At 39.1% G+C, this 22,504-nt stretch overlaps 1 protein-coding gene across 4 annotated transcripts in view; it reads right to left on the bottom strand.

The window, feature by feature from the left end:
- atp9b (ATPase phospholipid transporting 9B) overlaps positions 1-21,023 on the bottom strand; it is a 73,686-nt gene extending 52,663 nt beyond the window's left edge. Inside the window, exons 1-8 of one of the 4 annotated variants that reach the window (XM_083982134.1) lie at positions 20,932-20,978; positions 20,290-20,373; positions 15,532-15,705; positions 10,568-10,718; positions 7,721-7,834; positions 6,158-6,266; positions 5,573-5,631; positions 2,670-2,721 (exon numbers count right to left, since the gene is read on the bottom strand). In XM_083982134.1, coding sequence (XP_083838260.1) covers positions 2,670-2,721; positions 5,573-5,631; positions 6,158-6,266; positions 7,721-7,834; positions 10,568-10,718; positions 15,532-15,705; positions 20,290-20,300 — 670 coding nt within the window. In that variant the 5' untranslated portion in view covers positions 20,301-20,373; positions 20,932-20,978. Of the gene's footprint in view, positions 1-2,669; positions 2,722-5,572; positions 5,632-6,157; positions 6,267-7,720; positions 7,835-10,567; positions 10,719-15,531; positions 15,706-20,289; positions 20,445-20,931 lie in introns of those variants that run through there. The other 3 variants (XM_083982136.1, XM_083982133.1, XM_083982135.1) reach the window with 3 other exon arrangements.
- Between the last annotated feature and the right edge of the window lie 1,481 nt (positions 21,024-22,504).

Below are 22,504 nucleotides of genomic sequence, written 5' to 3'. Positions count from 1 at the left end.
TTTAAAAAAAGGTACAAAACATTTCTTTTACACAAGTATATGGAAGAGGAAGCATGTTAATAGAGGATGATAAGGGTTAAATTTATATAAACTGTAGAATAGCGTTGATTGATATATTGTAACTAACTTAGTATATGGTATAGAGGGTAAAGATTTAGTTATGGAGATAGCTTATATATTTATATTTATATTAATGATGATATGTATGTAGTATGTATTTATTTTGGTTATATAGATATTTATATAGAATATATTTTTGTAATTATATACTTATATGGATAATGATGTAGTATATATTTAATTTTGTAATTATATATTTATATAGATATTTATTAAGGTTACACATGGTATATACTTATATATAGGTCTATTATGTACTGTAGTTAGGATGTATAGTTGCAAACCAAAGAGCAGATAAAAGGGGTGGGAAATTAAAATAAGTATTGTACTTCTTCCCACTTCCTTTTTCGAACAATGTGCGGTGTTTTGTTATGTCTTAGCTCTTTATTTTAATATTTTGTTTGGTTTTTTTTTCTCTTTTTTTCTATCTATTGTATGTACAATAGTTACATACAATTTCTTTTATTTTTATTTTTATACATGTTCGAAAATAAAATACATTCATTCATTCATTCATTCATTCATTCATTCATTCATTCATAGATAAACGCTGAGCAGCCGTGACCTCGCCGGCCGCCGATCGATGGGAGGCGATATTAGAGATGAAGCTGATGGATGAGAGCAGAGGGGCTAAAGGGCGGCTGTAAACCGTCCCCGAGGGAAAACATTAACACCAAGGAGGATGATTCATTCTCTCTCTGTGTGTGTGTGTGTGTGTGTGTGTGTGTGTGTGTGTGTGTGTGTGTGTGTGTGTGTGTGTGTGTGTGTGTGTGTGTGTGTGTGTGTGTGTGTGTGTGTGTGTGTGTGTGTGTGTTTTAAAGGCATAAAGACGTCAACAAATCTCTGCCAAACATATTGACACATCAGAGATTGATGGAAACGATGTCCTCAGACACATTTCCTTCCTCGCGGACGTTCCTTCCCTCCTGGAAGAAAAAGAGGAGCCGCGATCCAGCGCAGAAAGCAGCTCATTGATTAATTGGGATTTTTTTTTTTTTACACTTTACATCATCAGTCATTTGAACAATGTGACATAAATCATATGAATCATCGGACGATGTCGGTAAAAAGGACGGGAGGAAGGAAGACGCGCGCGAGGGAAAAGTCACATTTCTCAACACCAAACGATCTCGACTCGGTTTAAGTGAAGTGACACGGAGAGTTCAGCTGCTGTTGAACCGGTTTAAACAAACCTACATCCCAAAATAAATCAACTATAGCTCCATAATTATCAGATCAATCTGCTTCATCTTGGTCTCAATGGAGAGTCAAGACCTCAGAGAATAAGTCCTCATAATAATCATGAGTCTTGATATTCACATTATTCCTCCTCAGCTTAAAAAGAAAAGATGATTTGATGTAAAATCTAAACCATATTTAAAGGGATAATTCAACATTTTGGCAAATCGGCCCATTGCCATAATCCCTATAGTCATAGCAGTAGGTTCGTTACCTTTAATTGTCAGTGCAAGCTATTTTTAGAACGGCGGAGCAGAGCCGTGAGCTGCTCAGAGCTACGCTACAGAGGAGGCTCATTATGGGATTTCTTGGTTTCCCCTCATCAAACTCATCAAATACACAATCCAACAACTCCACAACGCTCTGGTGGACAAGTTGTGACCTGCACATTCACCACGCTATGAGATAATAACACAACGTTACCAGACAGAGTTGTTTTAGAGGTAAATACAGAGACTGCTTGATGAAAAACTGTCCCTGAAGGCAACGTGCATCAGCGGTTTTGCATGAATTTACCTCTAAAACAACGACGAACATTGATTTAAACTGACGTGCTGAAGGTGGCTACCATGAATAATGGTCGAATCGTTCCTGGTGATTATCAAATAGTGCTTTTGCTTAGAGCTGCAACAATTAATCGATTAATCGCACAATAATTGATTATTAAATTAATCGTGATAATCTAATAATCGGTTTGAGTCGTTTTTTTAAGAAAAAAAGTCAAAATTCTCTGATTTCAGCTTCTTAAATGTGAATATTTCTGGTTTATTTGTTCCTTTATGACAATAAACTGAGTCTCTCTTTGGTTTGTGGACAAAACTAGACCTCTGAGGACGTCGTCTTGTGGTTTGGGAAACACTGATTGATATTTTTCAATATTTTTTTTACATTTTATTGAGCAAACAACTAATCGATTTATTGTTTAAATGATCGACAGATTAATCGATAATGAGCTTGACTGAGACAGAGTCCAGACCAAGACCTTGAAGATGTGGTTTTGTTTTACTACAACACTAGAGATGCCACTGAATGCATCCTGCAGCTCCTCGACTACAACTGCACCAAAGTAGATGAGAATATCACAAAGCATATAGGTTTTATAAAGGTTTTAGTGAGGACAGTAAGTGTTGTTTCAGTGGCGCTAGGGCGTCTTATAATAGAAATAGTAGAAAGAAAAACACCTCCCACAGCATTTTATGAACCTTTTCCTACAGGTATCCGGTTCCGCTCGCTGTTTATTCTCATATCTACTGGATTTATCCTTAAATAAAGCTGCACATTGAGTCATACAGACACTTATTCCTGCTCACCGGTTTTCTCTGACGTCCTCAGGAAAATCATGTCTGCAGGAATCCTCTGGTTCTGCACAGAGAGAAAGAAAGAAAGAGAGAAAGAAAGAAAGAGAGATAGAAAAAATAAAAAGAGTGCAAATGGGTGTGAGTGTTATTGAGCACTGTGGCTAAAGCCCAGTGAATCTTCCTGAATAATTAAACAAGGTCAATATACCTTGACCAGAGGGTGAAGGAGAATCAGATTTTTAAAGTCTGTCACTAATGCACTAATGGAAATTTAACTTGCAGCAGCAGCAGCAGCAGCAGCAGCAGCAGCAGCAGCAGCAGCAGTTTGGCTTCAGGTCTGCAGAGCTGAACAGGTGAGAGCATCAAAACCTGAACTGTTCAACACTCGACACTGTCGGTTAAAACTCAGCTGTGACCTTCTGTCACCATGCGTCATGAATCATGATGAAATACACGAAGCATAAAATCAAAACAGCAAAATTCAGCTTCAACTTTTGCAAAAAGAACAAGTTCAAAGTTAAAGGGATACGGCAACATTTTTCTTTTAGTGTCTTGCCTCACTCCCGAGTCCATGACCAGCAGATAGACACCATCCTTTCGACTGTGCGTGCAGTAACAAGGGAGATAGAGCCGTATCGCCCGTAATTAGCTTAGCTCAAACACTGGAAGTGTATAGGTAGTGTTAGCCTGCCTCCTACCCGAGCCGAAATTTTAGCTCTAAACTCTGTAAATATATCACTTTATCAACATTTCAAACATGTTTAGGCGAGAAAGTAGCCGTTTAGATCAGCAGTGTGTCGTTAATTTGTCTAAATACCAGCTGTTTACAATTTTGTTTGGACGAATTCGGCGCTACTCAAGCTAGCCGTTGTGACCAACGCACTTCCGGTTACTTTCACAAAATAAAACACCTGTTGCCCTTTACATACAGAAAACCATGACGATAGAATTTGTGCTTTTACTTTGAAACAGGAAGCTAACCTACCCTCGATGTAGCTAGCTTGAACCAAAATAAACCGTCTTTGCTTGAACCCTCCGTTTTGACCGATCTCGTCCCGTTACCGGCATTTGACCGCTCAAGATGCCTTACCGAGAGTTTTGTCAGCTCTGAGACGAAGATCGGCCCGCCGGTTTCCATTTAGAGTTGCTGAAGAGTTTCTCTGATGACTTTAGGTGGAGGCAGGCTAACACTACCCATACACTTCCAGCGTTTGAGCTAAGCTAGTTACGGGCGATACGGCTCTATCTCCCTTGTTACTGCACGCACAGTCGAAAGGATGGTGTCTATCTGCTGGTCATGGACTCGGGAGTGAGGCAAGACACGTGAAAAAAAATGTTGGCGTATCCCTTTAAATTCTTGATATGAGCTGGTGAATTAAAGATTCTGCATTGCAGCCGTTTGTGCTGAGTAACTCACATTAAAATGAGCGCCGTGCCGTCGCAGCAACACTTTAATACCAGTAATGCACACGGACGTTAAAGTTTAAAAACAGGAGCCTCCTCGTCCAGATTTATGAAAACGTGCTGCTTTAGATGCATATTTGGTGTTTTAATGACGCTTGGCTGATGATGTAGATGAAGGTCATAAATCCCAGACTCTCTGCGTCATATTCAAAGTGACAAAATAATATCACAGACAAACTGAAGCCTCAATTTATGACACAGAGGAGCTTTTTCTGGCTCCTGGTGATTTATATCGGTCGCTCCAAGGCAGAGACGACAAACCAGAGAAGCTGTGGAAGGAAACTCTGAAGTCAACTCCACAGAGATCCGACTGTCTGATAGGCTACCCTCAGGATCAGTCAGTAACTAAACTTAAAATTCATTAATACAACCAGGAGTTTTGTTTGTTTCAAGTGTTTTCACGCTTTAATTGTATAGTTTGCTTGCAACAAACTTGGTGTGGGGCCTTGCAAACAGCATGAGAACACACTCTCTCTCCTTGGCAGCCATCTTGTCTTCTTCAAATATTGCATTAGGTCTGGCCTTACTGACTTATTCTCTTTTTTTCTGGCCGTGTAGATGCTTATTTTTATAACGCTGGGTTTTAAAAATGCCGCCTATTTCGGGGTTTTCTCTTGGCGTCACATCACGCTTTGACCAATGCCCAATCAGCACAAAGTAAACCTTAAAGGGATAGTTCAACATTTTGGCAAACTGGTCCATTGCCATAATCCCTATAGTCATAGCAGTAGGTTCATGACCTTTAATTGTCGGTGCAAGCTATTTTTAGAACGGTGGAGCAGAGTTGTGAGCTGCTCAGAGCTACGCTACGGAGGCTCATTATGGGATTTCTTGGTTTCCTCATCAAACTCATCAAATACACAATCCAACAACTCCACAACGCTCTGGTGGACAAGTTGTGACCTGCACATTCACCACGCTATGAGATAATAACACAACGTTACCACACAGAGTTGTTTTAGAGGGAAATTCATGTAAAACCGCTGATGCACGTTGCCTTCAGGGACAGTTTTTCATCAAGCAGTCTCTGTATTTCCCTCTAAAACAACTCTGTGTGGTAACGTTGTGTTATTATCTCATAGCGTGGTGAATGTGCAGGTCACAACTTGTCCACCAGAGCGTTGTGGAGTTGTTGGATTGTGTATTTGATGAGTTTGATGAGGGAAACCAAGAAATCCCATGAGCCTCCGTAGCGTAGCTCTGAGCAGCTCACGGCTCTGCTCCGCCGTTCTAAAAATAGCTTGCACTGACAATTAAAGGTGAAAAAAATGGCCAATTTGCCAAAATGTTGAACTATCCCTTCAAGGTTCAAACTGAGCTTCTTACAGTAGTTTGTTGCTGTGAACATCGGCACTGAAACATCATATTTTCTTCTTTGGAAGCGAGAGGGGAAAGTTTTCTGTTGACACTTAAATAAAGACCTTCATCCGTGAGGAAGAGGAGGGTTTTACCTTCTCCACGATGATCATGTCTCCGACCTGAATGTCCGAACTCTTCACTTGAATTTTACCTGAAGACACAGAAACAGGACGGAGAGAGACAAAGGTGAGGACAGACAATAATAATAACCATCATCATCATGGAGGTGCTGATTTCCTGCTTTAGAAAAATGGCGCTGACTCTTCAGATCTTTTTTTTTTTGCTGTTTGCTCTTCGTCTCTCAGATTGATGACCTCTGGTGTGATAATGTAACACTCCTCTGTTTTCATCTCTGGCCTCGGGCTCAGACTAAAAACAACGGCACAGAGGGTCACTCTCAATTAGACCGACCGCCTCGATATCCGCTAACACCTCACACACACACACTCACACACTCGTCCTCAGCCCCATGGTCACAAATACCACACTGGGGGATTTCACCACACATTCAACAAAGCTTAGATCATAGAGTCTGAAGAAGAGACGGAGAAAATCAATGAGAAGAAAACGACTCGAGTTTCAAGTGTCGGTCGGTGCAGCGCTGAAAGATCTGTTCACATAACATCAACACACACACACACGTACACACACACACACACACACACACACACACTCACCTCTGACTGTGAGCTTGCTGTAGAGTTGTGAGTTCATCTCTTTGTCGCGTTGGTAACGTCTCACCTCGTCCACGGCCTCTCGCACCATGGTGACGGCTAACACGAACCCCTGAGTGACCACACACACACACACACACACACGTCAACATTTAAATAACAAACACACACGCAGCAGCAGCACACCGTCTGTTAAATATAAATAACAGAAATAAAACTGGAACACAGTGGATGTGGGTTAAAGAGACACCAAAACAAAACTGACACTGTCATTTCTGTGTCTGGACTGAATCTGAACATGATTGAGAATTAAAGCAGAAGTGAGCGATCCGGTCGTTTTGGCTAATGCTGCGTTCCAGGCAGGCTTTTGAAACCGTAAATTACAGCTTCAAGTCACAACTTACGACTTTGTAGCGTTCCAGGCAACCCACTCGTGTTTTTCCGACCTGTTTTACCTGTGAAAGTCACTATAACGGCCACTCGTAACTTCTGACCCGTGAACTCGTACCAGATCGAACTGGTACCACTTCACAGGTCGGAAAAACACGAGTTACGGGTTGTCTTGAACGCACCATAACGTCTTGTCAGCCGACGGAGTTAGCAGCCCCCGCCCTCGTCATGGATCTATTGGTCCTCGTCCCTACGTCACCACATTCAGGCGCATCCATTGGCTGCACACACAGCCCTGCATGCCGTTCTCTCTCCTCATTGGATAAAACTTGTAGGATACGAGAAAAGTTTTCTCCTCGGCTCAGAGCAGAGCAGAGTGACTGAGAGACCCGTGTTTCAGTCCAAACACTCTATATAAGTGATTGCTGTCGGAAGATATAACTATTTAAGACTTATATTAACACAAAAATATCGCTTACTTCTGCTTTAATGAATGTATATGTTTTAACCATTTTAGCAGAGAGAGAGAGCAAATAATGAAAAGAAATCCATCGTTCCTGTAAAACATCCACTGTGTTCCTGTTGTTATAGAAAATGAACAGCTTCATAATTAGTGCAACACAAAACCAATTCATAACAGTTTAACTTCAGTTGATGAAACGTGTGTTAACATGATGATGATTTATTTATTTATTTATTTATTTATCGGCTTTTTTTCCCCTTAATATCAATTAATCTTTTGGTTATTTTCTCAGTTTTCAGATTAATTGTTGTTTAGTTCATTAGGTGTCAAATAGTGTGTAAAAATCTTAAAAACTCTCTGATCACAGACTCTCAGAGCTGAATGTGACGTCGCAAACCCAAAGAAATTCACTCTGCAAAGATACAAAACACATTTTAACACTGAATCCATTAGAATACACTGAAATAATAATCTAAATATTCATTCCTGAATTTAGGATCGTGGAAATAACAACTTCCTTAAAAACAAAACTCTTTTAAATACAAAAAAGTTATAATCTAAATCCTAATAAGTACGGTAACAATAAACCCATCGTATCTCTGGGTTTAACCTCTTTCTTTCCTCTTAGCAGCACTTTGAATACAAAATAATATTCCTGATGTATAAATCTACATATTTTGTTTATTATTATAATGTCATAATGTATTATTTACCAGTGGAGCCCAGTACGTGTACAAATATCCGATCTTCAGCGACGGCACAAACTGGGAACAGGCCACGACCAGGAAGTAGAGGTTGAGAAAGAACTTGAACTGTTGGTAGAGAACCTGAGGAGAACGGAAATATTGGTTTTTCATTTTTAAAACACATTCACCACCACATCATACATACAGTATATGCATGCACAGTTAATATTCATTTTTTGGTTGCCATTGTACTATTAATAACAATTATCCATTCATGAGACCGGCTGCCATTAATTCTGTTTCTTTTTTTTATTCTTTAGTTATTTGCACTTAGTTTATTGTATTTTATTAAAACTTTCTACGACCTCTATTCTATTGCTTTTAAATATTTTTGTATTTTTATGCAACGACCAAAAGGTACATAAGAATTTCACTGTAATTACTCTTCATTATATGTGACAAATAAACCTTTAATTAACAGGCCGCTAATTATGTGATGGAAGAAAGTGAACAAAATAGCCAAGAAATAACAATAAATTGCGTCATAATGTCTAGAAATAATGGTCAATTTCATAGTAATGTTGTGAAATATCGCCAAGGAATAACTATTGTGTAGAAATAGCCCAGAAATATAACGGTCAATTGCAACGACTTGGTGGAGAGAAATTCTGACCATTCCCAAAAAATTCCCAAAGCATGAAAATCATGTGTAATCTTTTACTTTTATGAAAAACATGACATTACTATGAAATTGACCGTTATTTCTAGGCTATTTCTAGACATTATGACACAATTAATTGTTATTTCTTGGCTATTTTTATATAACTACGCAATTAATTGTTATTTCTTGGCTATTTTTATATTACTATGCAATGAATTGTTATTTCTTGACATTATTATGTGATTATTGTTATTTCTTGACATTATTATGCGATTAATTGGTGTTTTTAGGCCATTTCTTGACATTATTATGCGATTAATTGTTATTTCTAGGCTATTTCTTGACATTATTCTGCAATTAATTGTTATTTCTAGGCTACTTCTTGACGTTACTACGCGATTAATAGTTATTTCTTGGCTGTATCTTGACATTATCACGTAATTAGCGGCCTGTAAAGTTAAGGGTTACCAAATAAACTTGAACTTGATTGAGACCGGGATTCAGACAGGTGAGGACAGGTGAGGACAGGTGTCAGCAGAGGTGAGACGAGGACGACAGGAGGATGAGTTACTGTCCGTCACACGTGGAATAAGATCCACACTGTTCCTGTTCCTGCTGCTGTAACTTTACATTAAGCTAATGGAAAAAAAAAAATGCTTCAAGTGGCGTTCAAGGTGCAGATTTCACGTCTGGAAACTTCACGCTTGGCAGAATAAACACAAACCACCAAATAATGAAAGAAGAATGGATGACACGGACACGAAGCCGCCTGTGTCTTCACTAATGGTCCGTCATCCATCAACAGGAAGTCTTTAAGCTCCCGTATTCATCATCTAAGGTCAGATTTTGAATAATGTTTGCAATAATGAGAGTCCTGTGTGTGGTCACAGATTATCAGAGACAACGGGATCGATGGACGACGCCCGCGACGCTTAATGAACCCTCTGACCTTTAGGGAAACTCTCTCTCTCTCTCTCACACACATGCTGCTAAAACTCAATTTGTGTGTATTTAATAATTCAAAAGTGGAGAAATGGAGGCGATGCGTTCACTGTCCACGAGGATTTCTTAACGTCTCCTATATAGACAGTTGACATTTTATGGTGCAGCCCGGGGCCAAAAGGTGGTGGGGGCCTGTTCTTCTCCTTTTTCGTCTTCTTTTTAATAAGTAAACGTGATAGATCCTGAACGCCCCATCCCCCCTCACACACACACACACAGTGTAAACCCTTCAGGATGGTTAACGACGACGATACTGAGCTTTACACACTGTTGTCCACCTGTAAAACCGGCGACAGGATGAACTGTAGACGCTGTAAAAGGTTCATAAAAGTGGGAACGTGTTGCTGCTGCGTTTAAAGGCCGAAGATCAGGAGTCGTTTTTTTTAACGCTTCTTAGAAACAACAAAAATGTAGTTATTTAAGTTAGTTAGTTATCAAGCGTAGGACTGAATCTGCAGTGTCAGTCTCAGAGCTGAGTTACAACAAGACTTTGAGCTGCCGTAAACTGAATTTTAGATGACGTCACTTCCAAATTTAGAGGAATGACCAATCACTGAAGGGAATCCCTTATGTAAGAATATAGAAATATCTCAGTGAATAGTTAAATGGCCAATATGAGTGTATATTCAACCGTATTTTGACAATAATCTACAAAATAATACAAAATGGGAATGAATCAAAAATCAATAAATGTTTCCTAATCTTTCCAATTCATTAATTCAGCGTTGTGAAGCATTGTGGTTAACTATTTAAATCTTACGTTTCATTTTATTCTTTTTATCAATCTTACCACTTTTTTCCAAAAAAAAATATTTTTTCCAGAAATCTCTCTACAATATTTCCACAAATTCACGCCATTGGCCCTAATGAGAACGTTTACATGCATATATATATATATATATATATATATATATATATATATATATATATATATATATATATATATATATATTTGTGTGGCGTTGTCGCCATGGAGACGAGAGCTGGGACACCGGGTCGGAGGCTCTGATCTTACATGGTTGGTTTTCAGCCAAGAGACGCTCCATTCTCCCTGCAACTAGTTATTTATTTAACACAGCTGTTTAATTAAGGTAAAAATCCTGCAGAGTTCCTCTTTAACCGAGTCCGACAGGTGTGTGTGTGTGTGTGTGTGTGTGTGTGTGTGTGTGTGTGTGTGTGTGTGTGTGTGTGTGTGTGTGTTGTCGACTCACCCCAGGCACGAAGGTGAAGACGTTGTACTTCTGGTTTTTGATGGCGTTCTTAGGAAACTTCTCTTCACATTTCTCGGGGCAGCCGAGCCAGACGGTCCGAGCCTTCAGCTCCTTCTTCCTCCGAAACACGCGAATCAGGCAGTCGCAGCAGCTGGAGGAGAGAAAGAGAGAGAGAGAGAGAGACAAGATAACAATATTAACACACTTTTACACCGCACAACTGTTGAGTTAACATGAGTTAAAGGTGACGAGAGGCCGTGAGCTGGACGATCTGAGGACTCATGACACGATGAAGCAGAGAGTTGAAACCTTTTAGCCATCTTCTTTATCCTCGGTCGTCGTGTGCTTCAGGAGTTCAGCTGAGCTTCTGTCTCTCTCTGTCTCGGCTCAGTCATTGTTTAAACTTCTCAACTCCAGCCAGCTTGAGGCTATTATGGGCTGTGCAAAGTGAATATGTAAACGCACCCTTCATTTTACTTAAAGCGCCGTGTCCACATTCTTAAAACTTTTACGTTCATCACAAAGAAAAACCTTAATAAAATAGAAAATTTCCTATTTTTTTAAATCAGTGACATGATTAAAACAAATGCATTTCACATCTTCAAGCCCCTAGAATATAAAATACAGGAAACAACATTACGCCATTGTTTTAGAGGTAAATTCATGCAAAACCGCTGATGCGTGTTGCCTTCAGGGACAGTTTTTCATCAAGCAGTCTCTGTATTTCCCTCTAAAACAACTCTGTGTGGTAACGTTGTGTTATTATCTCATACAGGGTATATAGGAATCTTGAAGTTAATTTTAATACCTTTTTAAGACTTTTTCAAGACCTTCTCAATATTTTCCAACACCTCACCGCCACTTCAAGCTGTAACCATTTACATCAGTGACACTTTTAACGTAACACTTTTAGTTTGTGATAAAGACTATAGACCACTATGATACAACAGAATTCAAAATAGGCAAGGATAATAAATCAAAGGCAAAGTTTATCAAAAAACAAAACAAAAAGACATTGCTCCACTCAAAAAACAAAAACAACAATCTTCTTTTCTTTTTTATGTACCAGTTCATCTTTGGTTTTTAATAAAATGAATAAATTCACACACTTTTACAATGTTTTATGTAGTACCTTGAAAATGTAAGACTTAATAAAGTCGTGAAAATACTTTTTAATACTTTTTAAGGGTCTTAATTTTCCCAAAATTGATTTATCACCTTTTAATACTTTTCAAGACCCCGCGGATACCCTGTCATAGCGTGGTGAATGTGCAGGTCACAACTTGTCCACCAGAGCGTTGTGGAGTTGTTGGATTGTGTATTTGATGAGTTTGATGAGGGAAACCAAGAAATCCCATAATGAGCCTCCGTAGCGTAGCTCTGAGCAGCTCACGGCTCTGCTCCGCTGTTCTAAAAACAGCTTGCACCGACAATTAAAGGTAACAAACCTACTGCTATGACTATAGGGATTATGGCAATGGGCACAATACACAATTGATGTATTATAAAGATGTATTAATTGAAGTAGGGAACTTTCTGTGTATATATTTCCCTCTTCTTTTTTCCTCTTTGGGGGAATAGATATGAGGTGTGTTTTGTTTTTTGTTTACTTGAGTTATTTCTCTTTTGGATTCTTATTATTTTGCATATGTTTGCTTAATTTCTTTTAAAAAATGGTCGACATGTGTCTATATATTATTTCACACTGTATTTACTGACCTTGTCGTCAACTAATTGCCAGACCTGGTGTTGTCTGTTTCACCCACGCCCATGGGTGGATCCTGTGTATCTACTTAATGAACACCTGTAAGCATTTGTCTTGATTGACCTGACGAAGAGCGCACTGCTCGAAACGTTGTCATTTTTAGTCCTCTAATAAATTTTTGTACTTTGGGGAGCTTATACAGTGTTGCGAGTCCTTTTCTGTTTTTGATTATCGTTTCCTTGGACTCAGCACCTGGCTGCATTTCTGGATGTGCGCGAGCCCTTTTTTTGTTCAATGGGCACAATTTGCCACAATGTTAAACTATCCCTTTAATGCATAATAATTGTGATAATACAGTGATTATTTCTCTGACAATTATCGAACCAAGAAAATCTGTAATCGTAACTTCCCCTAAATCAGACGAACAGTTAGAAACAAGTACAACAAACAAATGATGAACGTTACTGACATTAGTAATAAATAACCAGATAAGACAAAGGTCGAGGACGTCGTCATCATCATCATCGCAGCGTTTAACAAACTCACGTAGCAGCCGGAGCCTCGTCCTATAAAAACATATTATTACAGAGTGTGACCTCATCAGACACTGACATTTACTTTTTAAAAACTATTTGACTTTCTATCACCCTGCTAATGACTACACTGGAGCTTATCTGCCATATCTGATATCTTAAGCAAACAGCCAGCCGTGTGTGTGTGTGTGCGTGTGTGTGTGTGTGTGTGTGTGTGTCTCTGTGTGTGTGTGTGTGTGTGTATACCGTCATGCTGATCGACTTGGCTTTTCCACTTTTTAAGCAAGTTGGCAAAACATAAAAACTAAATAAATCAACTTTGCTTTTTTAAAACTGTGTGTTTGTGTTGGCGCCGGCCGCCGCTGCTCGCTCATCGTCTCTGAGCGCCGCCGCCACACACCCGCCACACACCCGCCACACACCTGCCGCTCCAGATTCATAAGAGCGATTATTTGAGCAAATGAATGCTATTCAAATAATATGGCATTTGAACAGTCGGGGGCTTATTCGGTGGTGAATTATTTGTGTTTTATAATCCCACACTAAGCACACATAAAATTACTGGAAAGCATCAAACTGGTCAGCTGTGAAAAATCCGATTTGTTCATTAGTGGGGGAGGGAGGGGGGGAAGAGGGGGAGGAAGAGGAGGAGGAGGAGGAAGGGAGGGGGGGGGGATCAATATGCAGCATGTAACAGCAGCACAACAGGCGATGAAATTCCTCCGTCAGTGAACGTTGAATGTTTCCGATGTTTGGGCACAAACGTTTGTTTAATAAACGTGACTCTTTATTATTTTGTTATTAGAGGACAAAACTGAAATACTAAATGAATGAATCATTAGAAGGATAAAAAAACAAAAAAAACAAGCCAAACTGAGCCAAACCGAGCCGAGCCGAGCCGCCGTCGTGTTGTGTTCTGTTGTTTGACCTGAAAATCTTTTTGGACTGATGGTGCGCATCAAGGAACTCGACCCAAAAATATGCCCTCGACTCTTTATCCTCTCTTCTCACTTCACGCACAGCTACCGGTGCGTTGGAAAGCCAAACTGATCGTCACTCACTGACATGATACACTACACACACACACACATTTATACACACTATACACACACTTATATACACACACACAGCAGCTGAATGACTAAACACTGACGACTCTGAGTTCAGAGCAGTTAAAGGTGCAACGACTGGACTGACTTTGTGCAGCAGAGTCAGTTATTTAAGGTTAAAAAGCAGCAGATACGTGAACTTTAATCTGAATCGTTATCTTTACACTTAGTTGTTAATGCAAACTTTACAATAACAACGTGAACTGACTTCCTGTGTAGAGATCTGTGATTAGTATCAGAGCCACACTGAGGGAAACCTGACAGCATACCAGAATAAAGTCGCAATTTTTGAGAATTTAAGTAATGTTTCAAGACAAAAAGTCAAGATTACAAAATATGAATATTTGAGAATTAAAAATGTTCAATTTTAGGAAAAAAAAAACATAATTTTTAGATGATAATGAGTGAAAAGATGAAGTTTCTCCTTGTTTATAAAATCAATAGTGAAGTCCACAGTCCACAAGACAAATACACACCAGAATGAAATTATGCTGCATCCAAATAATGATGTAATTTACATATAAAAAGGCACAAAAGCATAAAACTGGAAGAACAGTGAACTAGACTTGATGTTTCCCCTCTGAAACAACACCTGAGTCAAAAAAAACCTAAAATCAAGACTTAATTCTTATACTTTCGTGACTTTTCGTGCAGAATTACAACCATACTGTTGTAACATAATGACTTTATTCAGTGCGACTGTGATACTCTGTTGTACGTTACAGATAGTTGCAAAGTTTGTTTTTGTTGGGCTACAAATATCCAGCTTAATGCCTTTAAATCCTCTTTCATCACCATCATAAGTCATTACAACACCGTGTCATGTCACTCCCCCTCTCTCTGCCTCGCCATGTCCTGTCAATCTCGACTGTCCTGATAACAGGGTTCCTATTCAAAATGTCAAAATCCCATACTTTTTCCAGACCCCAATTTCCAGACTTATCGGTAAAAAAAAATGACATTTGATTAATTTAGATGTGTATCATGTAAATAAATTGTGGAATGTATTTTATTTTATTTATTAAATTTCATTATTCTGAATTTGTATGCCATTATGTCACCAAATAATTTCCAGGAGATTGTAGCTAGGCAGGGCCGTTGTATAGGGGAGAAAGGTGATGATAATTCTAGGGGCCCAGCGCCCAGTAGGGCCCACAAAAAACCCCAGTAGTCTAATCTTTGTATGACTGAATTATTCTGCATAAGACCCTGACTAATACTCATAGTAATGCTGCATTAGCATCAAAACAAAGTAGGCTAAATAAAAAATGATAATAAGTACGTAGTCTAAGAAAAAAAGTGGACAAGTCAGGGGGCAGGGGCCCACTTTAGTATTCTTTCAGGGGGCCCAGAATTCCTAGCAACGGCCCTGTAGCTAGGTATAATAGCGCATACAAGATAATTAACCCAAATAACTTATATAAGATAAGACCCAGATAAGAATTAAGATGAATATACTGTATTTCCATACAATATTTTCTATTTTCCATACTTTTCCAGACCTGTAAATGTATCAAATCCAATTCCATACTTTTCCATACTTTCCATACTTGTGTAGGAACCCTGTGATAATTAAAAGGCAAAAAGCCAAAAAGGTGAGGCAGTGGTCGGACTCACCTGCCACACAGCACCTTCCAGCCGCCACACAGGAACCAGCCGAGGCCGCGCTGCCTCTGGTTGGCTCGGGCCCGAGGCAGCGTCTGGTAGTCGCTCTCGTCGTTCTCGAAGCCTTCCTCCGACATCATCAGAGGCATCTCGTCCAGGTTGGACAGCTCATCTTCTAGGGAGTATCTGGGAAGACACAACACATGAAAGCTATAAGGAAAAAAAAACATCAGAATTCACAAGATAATACAAATAAAAGTCTGAATTTAAACTTTTAAAAAGGAAAACAGAGAATAAATTTGAGGTGGGAGGATTTCACACCAAGAAAAAAAAAAAAAAAATCTAAAACCTGAACTAAACCGGTCAAACTGTGGATTATTAGTCGTCTTTCTCTCTCTCTCTCGTACCTACAGAAACACGGACGTATGAAGAACGAGCAACGTATGAAAAAACTGGCAACAGGAGGATTAAGAGCTTAAGATCGACCATCGACACGAGCAGCTCAGCGAGAGGATGGAGGAGAGATAAAGATGATGATGATGATGATGATGGTTGGTGATGATACTGTGGTTCGTTATTAAGCCAGAAATGACCTACAACAACCAGGACAGAGGCGGTGCAGTTATCAGGATGGGAGGGGAAAAAATGTGTTTCATTCGCAAGTTCGTCCAAGTTTGAAACTGTTTGAAAAGAAATAAGGATTTAATCCTTATGAAATATAGGAATGAAGTAAATGTTGGTATAGTAGGTGGTATAAAGGGCATCGTTGCACTTAATATAATAGGTTTACACAGGTTAACTGAGAGGAAGGAGATGATTTATATTATGTATTAATTAATTATCTAACAGGCATTGGATTTTATTTATTTTTAAAGCTCTCTCTGGTCTCTTATGTTTTAATACACGTCGTCTCTATCACACACACTCAAAGGACTGGCTCACACTGCAGGTTCCTTCTGTTCACACTGAATTTGGAAAGTCCAATTTTTCTTACTGTTGCACCTGCAAAACCATCTGGAACTTATCACACTTCATGAGGACAATTTAAATTCATAACTGCATCTTATTTTACCTCCAATTAGACTTAACTCTGTTTTCAGTTTATATTTGTCACTTTTACTGTTTGGTATTTTGGATATGCTTATGTATGTTTCAAATGTTTTGTGTTTAGTCTCGGCTATACTGTAAACTTTTTCAAGTATGCAACTTATTTATTTGTTTTGCATATTTTGTTTGCATATTGTTTGAATATTGCCGAAATAAACTCACTCTTGACTTCACACTTAACTTTCAGATGTGATGTAATAAACTGTTACGTTTATCTGACACAGATCAGACTCTGCTGCACCTCTATGATCCAGTATCTCACAACATCATCATGTGACTGTGTGTGGATGCAAATTAATAAAGAAATAAAGTTTGACCTCATTTTAATCCTAAACTCCATCACAATTTACACCTGGAGTTGAATCAGAATGAATCACCAAGACAAATCGCTGTTAAATGATCATTTTCCTGCAGAGGTCATTGAATAAAAAAACAATCAAAATCTTTATTTTCTGTAACTTTGCATGTAAAAGGATTCAGTCTGCACTTTTCAGAGTGAAATTATTTTGAAAATCCTTTGAGATTTTTTTTTTTTTAAAGAGCATATGGGGCCAAATAAAAATCCTTTAATTCCAAATCTGGAGCATTAAATCCTGCGTCTTATTCAGGAAGCTGTTATAAAAGCTTCAGTCAGTTTTATTTGTGATGAAACATTAGAGGAGCAACAGGTAAAAGCAGGAAAAACATGGACAGCGTTTACCGACGGTGAGTAAATATGTGCAGCACCAGGAACTGCAGGCAGTTTACTAACAGTACAGTAAGAAAGACAACTTGTGTTTTAACTAAATAAACACAGATGTTAACAGTAACAGCGTCAGTCAGGTATCAGGTGGTCGTGTTGCTCCAACTTTACAGATTAACTTTACAGAGTTCAAACCATGTGACACGACAGAAGAGAAGAGAAACAGCCGTGTTGTTTCAGATTAACGACCACCTCCAAAATAAAAAAAACCTGGCTCTGCTCCTCGAGTCGACCCAACAGTTATTTTATTCCTGCTGCTCTAAAAGAGTTGGTTTAATTCTGCCACATAAACCTTAAGAAATGTTGTTGTAGACAGAAAATAGAAAGACAGAAAGAGAGAGGGAAGGAGGGAGGGAAGGAGGGAGGGAAAGGTTTTTAACGGACGACAACATCAAGACAGATCAAAGCTAAAGAAAAGTACCAGATCTATAACAGAGTGAGTGCACGTTTTAAAAAAAGACTACAGAGTTAGAGGATTACACACATTAAACATTAAAAAGCAGCTCTGTGTTGTGCAAACACTGAGAGATGTTGACTTGTTGGATTTGGTTCTAACCCTGTGAATCGACCGCTAACCAACGTACGATTAAATTAAATAAAAAAAACACCAAAAACAGCCTCTGATTCCTGTTTTCTTTGTTTTCTTTGTGTTTTTTTTCTTTATGTTTCCTGTTACAAACGGCTGGACGCGGCCCATCCATCCAGGCAGGTACATTAATAGCCCCCAGTGTTTTCTTGCTTTGGAACTCCCACGTCTGCTGTTGCTTACATAATAATTCAACTCTTAATCCAGAGAGAAAACGTGGGCTGGTTTGTAAAAAGGTTTGTTTTAAGAATAAACGGCCAACTGTTGTTTTGTTCACTGTGTCACAGAGGGAAAAAATCTCCTCCTGTGAAGTTTCTACCAGGACCAGGAAGAAAACCAGACCCAGGACCAGGACCACCGATACCATCTGCTTCTCATAACCAATGCCGATACCAATAACCAATAACATTAAAGCAGAAGTAAGCGATATTTTTGTGTTAATATAAGTCTTAAATAGTTATATCTTCCCACAGCAATCACTTACATAGAGTGTTTGGTCTGAAACACGGGTCTGTCAGTCACTCTGCTCTGCTCTGAGCCGAGGAGAAAACGTTTCTTGTATCCTACAAGTTTTATCCAATGAGGAGAGAGAACGGCATGAAGGGGTGGTCCTCTCTGTGTGTGCAGCCAAGGGATGCGCCTGAATGTGGTGACGTAGGGACGAGGACCAATAGATCCATGACGAGGGCGGGGGCTGCTAACTCCAACGGCTGACGAGACGTTATGGTGCGTTCAGGGCAGCCCGTAACTCGTGTTTTTCCGACCTGTAAAGTGGTACCAGTTCGATCTGGTACGAGTTCACGGGTCAGAAGTTACGAGTGGCCGTTATAGTGACTTTCACAGGTAAAACAGGTCGGAAAAACACGAGTGGTTTGCCTGGAACGCTACAAAGTCGTAAGTCGTGACTTGAAGCCGTAATTTACGGTTTCAAAAGCCTGCCTGGAACGCAGCATTAGCCAAAACGACCGGATCGCTTACTTCTGCTTTAAGAAAGGCTAAGATGTAGTGAGTAAAGATGGATTTAACATTATGGCTCTGCCTCTGACTTCACACGATAATAGAATCGACGACATCGCTGCTGTAATCTCAACAAAAACAACAACACAACAGTCATGACTCTTCAAAAATCAACATTTGTCATTGTTTCAAATCAACAAACGGACGGAAAACAAGCTAAATCAATACAAGGCAATTTTGGCTAAATATACTATAATCTGTATTTTGGCCGATAATTATCTGTACCAATAGTTATCAATCATGCACCCTTGTGAAAGAGGTCTTGAACTCAGTGGGTCCTTAATCTGGTTAAATAAAGGTTAAATAAAAAAAATAAATTAAAAAAAGCCCTACTCTGCACTTCAATGTGATCATGATAGAATGGAAATAAACATTATCGCAACTGAAAAACAGCTGCTTTTATACAAAATCAACTGTAGCAGACAGCGCTGTATGAAAACCATTAGCTTAATTAGCGTTTGCATGGATTTTGTTTACACTTGTATATTAAAGTCCTGCTTCAGGCTGTTAAATCCAGACTCCAGACTCTGAATGAATTGCTCTGTAAATTGCACATGCCGTACATTATGGTCGCTGATATATAAAAAGGTGAGGTGAGGTTAAAAGGGGACGGGGCTTCTGGAAACCTCTGGAAACACCTGCCTGATGAACTTACAGCTCCAAAATCTGCATTATGTTTCTTTCATAAAGGTGTTGGAGCACATTTTACATATGTTTTCTGTTTGTTTGGGTTTTTTTTTAATTGTGTGCTTTTATTTCACTTTACTTTTATTAGTTTATTTCAACAGGGACAGCGTGGAGTGGACATTGATTAACATTGCTGTAAATGGTACAGTATTAGCTAAGTAGCTAGTCGTCAACCCCATGAATAAACGTATAACCATTACTATTAATAGCCCATCACTTACACACTCACATTATCTGACTCCAGCTGATGGAGACAAACTAAAGCACTTAACAAAACCTCAATCAGCAGCAGTGTAGTGCAGGGGCCGATGATGAAATGACCTCAGTCCACAGCCTGTTTCATGTCAATACTCTGCACTTAGCAGATAATGATGTGTAGTGTTTCTTTTTCCCTGTGCAGCAGCAGCAGATATAACATCAACACAACAGTGAGTTGGATAAAGCTGCACAATCACACTCAGTTTCTCACTTTCCTGTGGGTCAGAGCTTCATCATCACCAGGATCAGCTGACTGTCACTCATGTCATATTTAAGTTTGTTTACGTTTACGTCACCACCACAGCAGCTGCTAATGGGCTAACGTTAGCTCCACAGATTCAACAGCATTAGCAGCCTGAGATGCTAAAAGTACCTGTTGTTCATGCGCCTGGCTACTTCACTTCACTTCCTGTCCAGTCCTCACCTGTTGGGCTTTACTAGCTCATCCTGGTCCAGTCTGAAAAATTAAACAAACTGTTGAGTGGTGTGTGTCAGTCAGTCTACACAGCGGAACACAAACACAACACACACACACACAGAGAGAGAGAGGAGAGAAGCTGTCATGTGACTGTTAAATACCAGTGCACTGCTCAAACAGGGATATGAAGCAAGCTAACTCCTATATAACCTACTCTACTACTCCTACAGCAACAACACTGGGGAAGCTGGTTACGGCTGCTTCTGTCGGACTAGCCCGCCGGGTACAGTGGACGTTTCCCGGGGGTTTTAGCTTCAGGGGAAGTCGGTGAAAGGAGCTGTCAGCGGAGAAAACGCGGAGGAGCTAACAACAGCTAGCAACATTATGCTCGTTCCCGGGCCCGTTGCTATAGCAGTATGGAACACAGCGGAATGGAACACAGCCCCGGAACCAGCGAGGGCAGCCGGGGTTATGAAGCCTCCGCTGGTTCTCGGGCTCTTTTCCAGCGGCGGGAAGGAGGGGAGAAGAAGGGGGGCAAACATGTCCGACAAACGGCGAAATATTTTGTTTTCCGGTTTTTTCGGCCCGGTTCCGTACCTTGAATGTCTGGCGGAGTTGTAATACGGGGTTCTCCTCGAGCTCTTCCGCACCGGATTTAACGGGATGCTGTCAGCCATCTTGGCTGGGGCTGTACCTTCGCATCCTGACGTCACTCACTGAAAAAGACCGTTAAGGATTTGGTTGCGTTCACGTACCACGCGAAAAAAAAAAAAATCGATTCTCTGGTGTTTACGGGCAGAGAAACGTAGGCTAATATAGTGCGAACTTTGTATTTCCATATTTCTTCAGTCAAACTGTCACAGCGAATTAATTAAATAAAGCAATTTTATATAAATAACACGCACGTTTCTTCTGCTTTTTACCTCTTTTATATACAGTCTATGCTTTTGTTTTTTACCCACAATTGAATGTGACTTTGGGGCAGTTGTGTGTTTTCCAGGAGTAATTTAATGTAGCAGAACTTTACAGTGTATTTTCTACATTACTTCAGTCATACTTTATACTACATCTGGTAATACCTACTACCTCTCTATTCTATTGCTTTTAAATATTTTATTTTATATTTTTGTATTTTTATGCAGCGACCAAAAGATACATAAGAATTTCTGTAATTACTTGTAATTATATGTGACAAATAAACTTGAATTTAATTGAATTGAATAGAAATACTGTCACAACAAATGTATTAAAGTAAGTCATTTTACAATAATATGTATGTTTCTTATGCTTTTTTTTTATTTTTTTATACCCACAATTGAATGTGACATTGGGAGAGTTGTGTGTTTTCCAGGGGGTAACTTAATGGAGCATTAATGTGTGTGGTCAAGTGATGTTTATAGTTTCCGACAAGAAAAAAAGGAACTGGAGCATTAATGAGATTTATACCCTCCAGAATACATAGTGTTAAACGTATAAAAATCAAATGAGTACCAGACAACCACCGTCTCACTGTGTGATGGAGTCAAAAGTTCCACAAAAAGCCAGTTAGTAAGAGAAACTTTGAGTTCAGACCATTTTTCCCATAAAGTTAATCGTCCTCTTTAAATCTTCAGTTCCTTCTTATATTTAAAAACTACCCACTTTGTCTTATTTATATATGTATTTATTTATTTTAAAACCTCATAATGTTCCAGATAAGCATCTTAATGATTTTTTAATGTCCTACAAAATAATTCCAGAGGAAACTTCCATTAATCCGAATTTATTCTGATGTGTTCCCGATAAAGGAATAGCTAAGTTTCCCTCCTTGAAAACCATTCGCCATCTCAGGGGAGCTGGTTTTAGAGTCATAAAGTCAAGTTTGGAATGAAATGATTAAAAAATAGTTATTATGAATATCATTATTATTATTTTTTTTATAAATATCTTGAATGAATAGTTTTAGAAAATGATGTGGTTTAAGAAGGGTTTGAATTCACTGCAGCCAACAACAAGAGCAGAACAGACACAGAAACACTTTTTGTTTGCTCTTCTCTTCTGTTTTACAAAATGATTTCTGCAGATGCATGAAAACGACGTGAAAGAGTGTAATGTGGATGAAGAAATGTGTTAAATGACACAAAGGCAATGATATTTTTTCAGTGAACTGAACATACAGACAGTTTGTTCT

This window comes from Trachurus trachurus, assembly GCF_905171665.1.
Source record: "Trachurus trachurus genome assembly, chromosome: 11".
NCBI lineage: Eukaryota > Metazoa > Chordata > Actinopteri > Carangiformes > Carangidae > Trachurus > Trachurus trachurus.
Note: the sequence above shows the minus strand (reverse complement) of the source record. Positions and strands in the feature narration are given on the sequence as shown.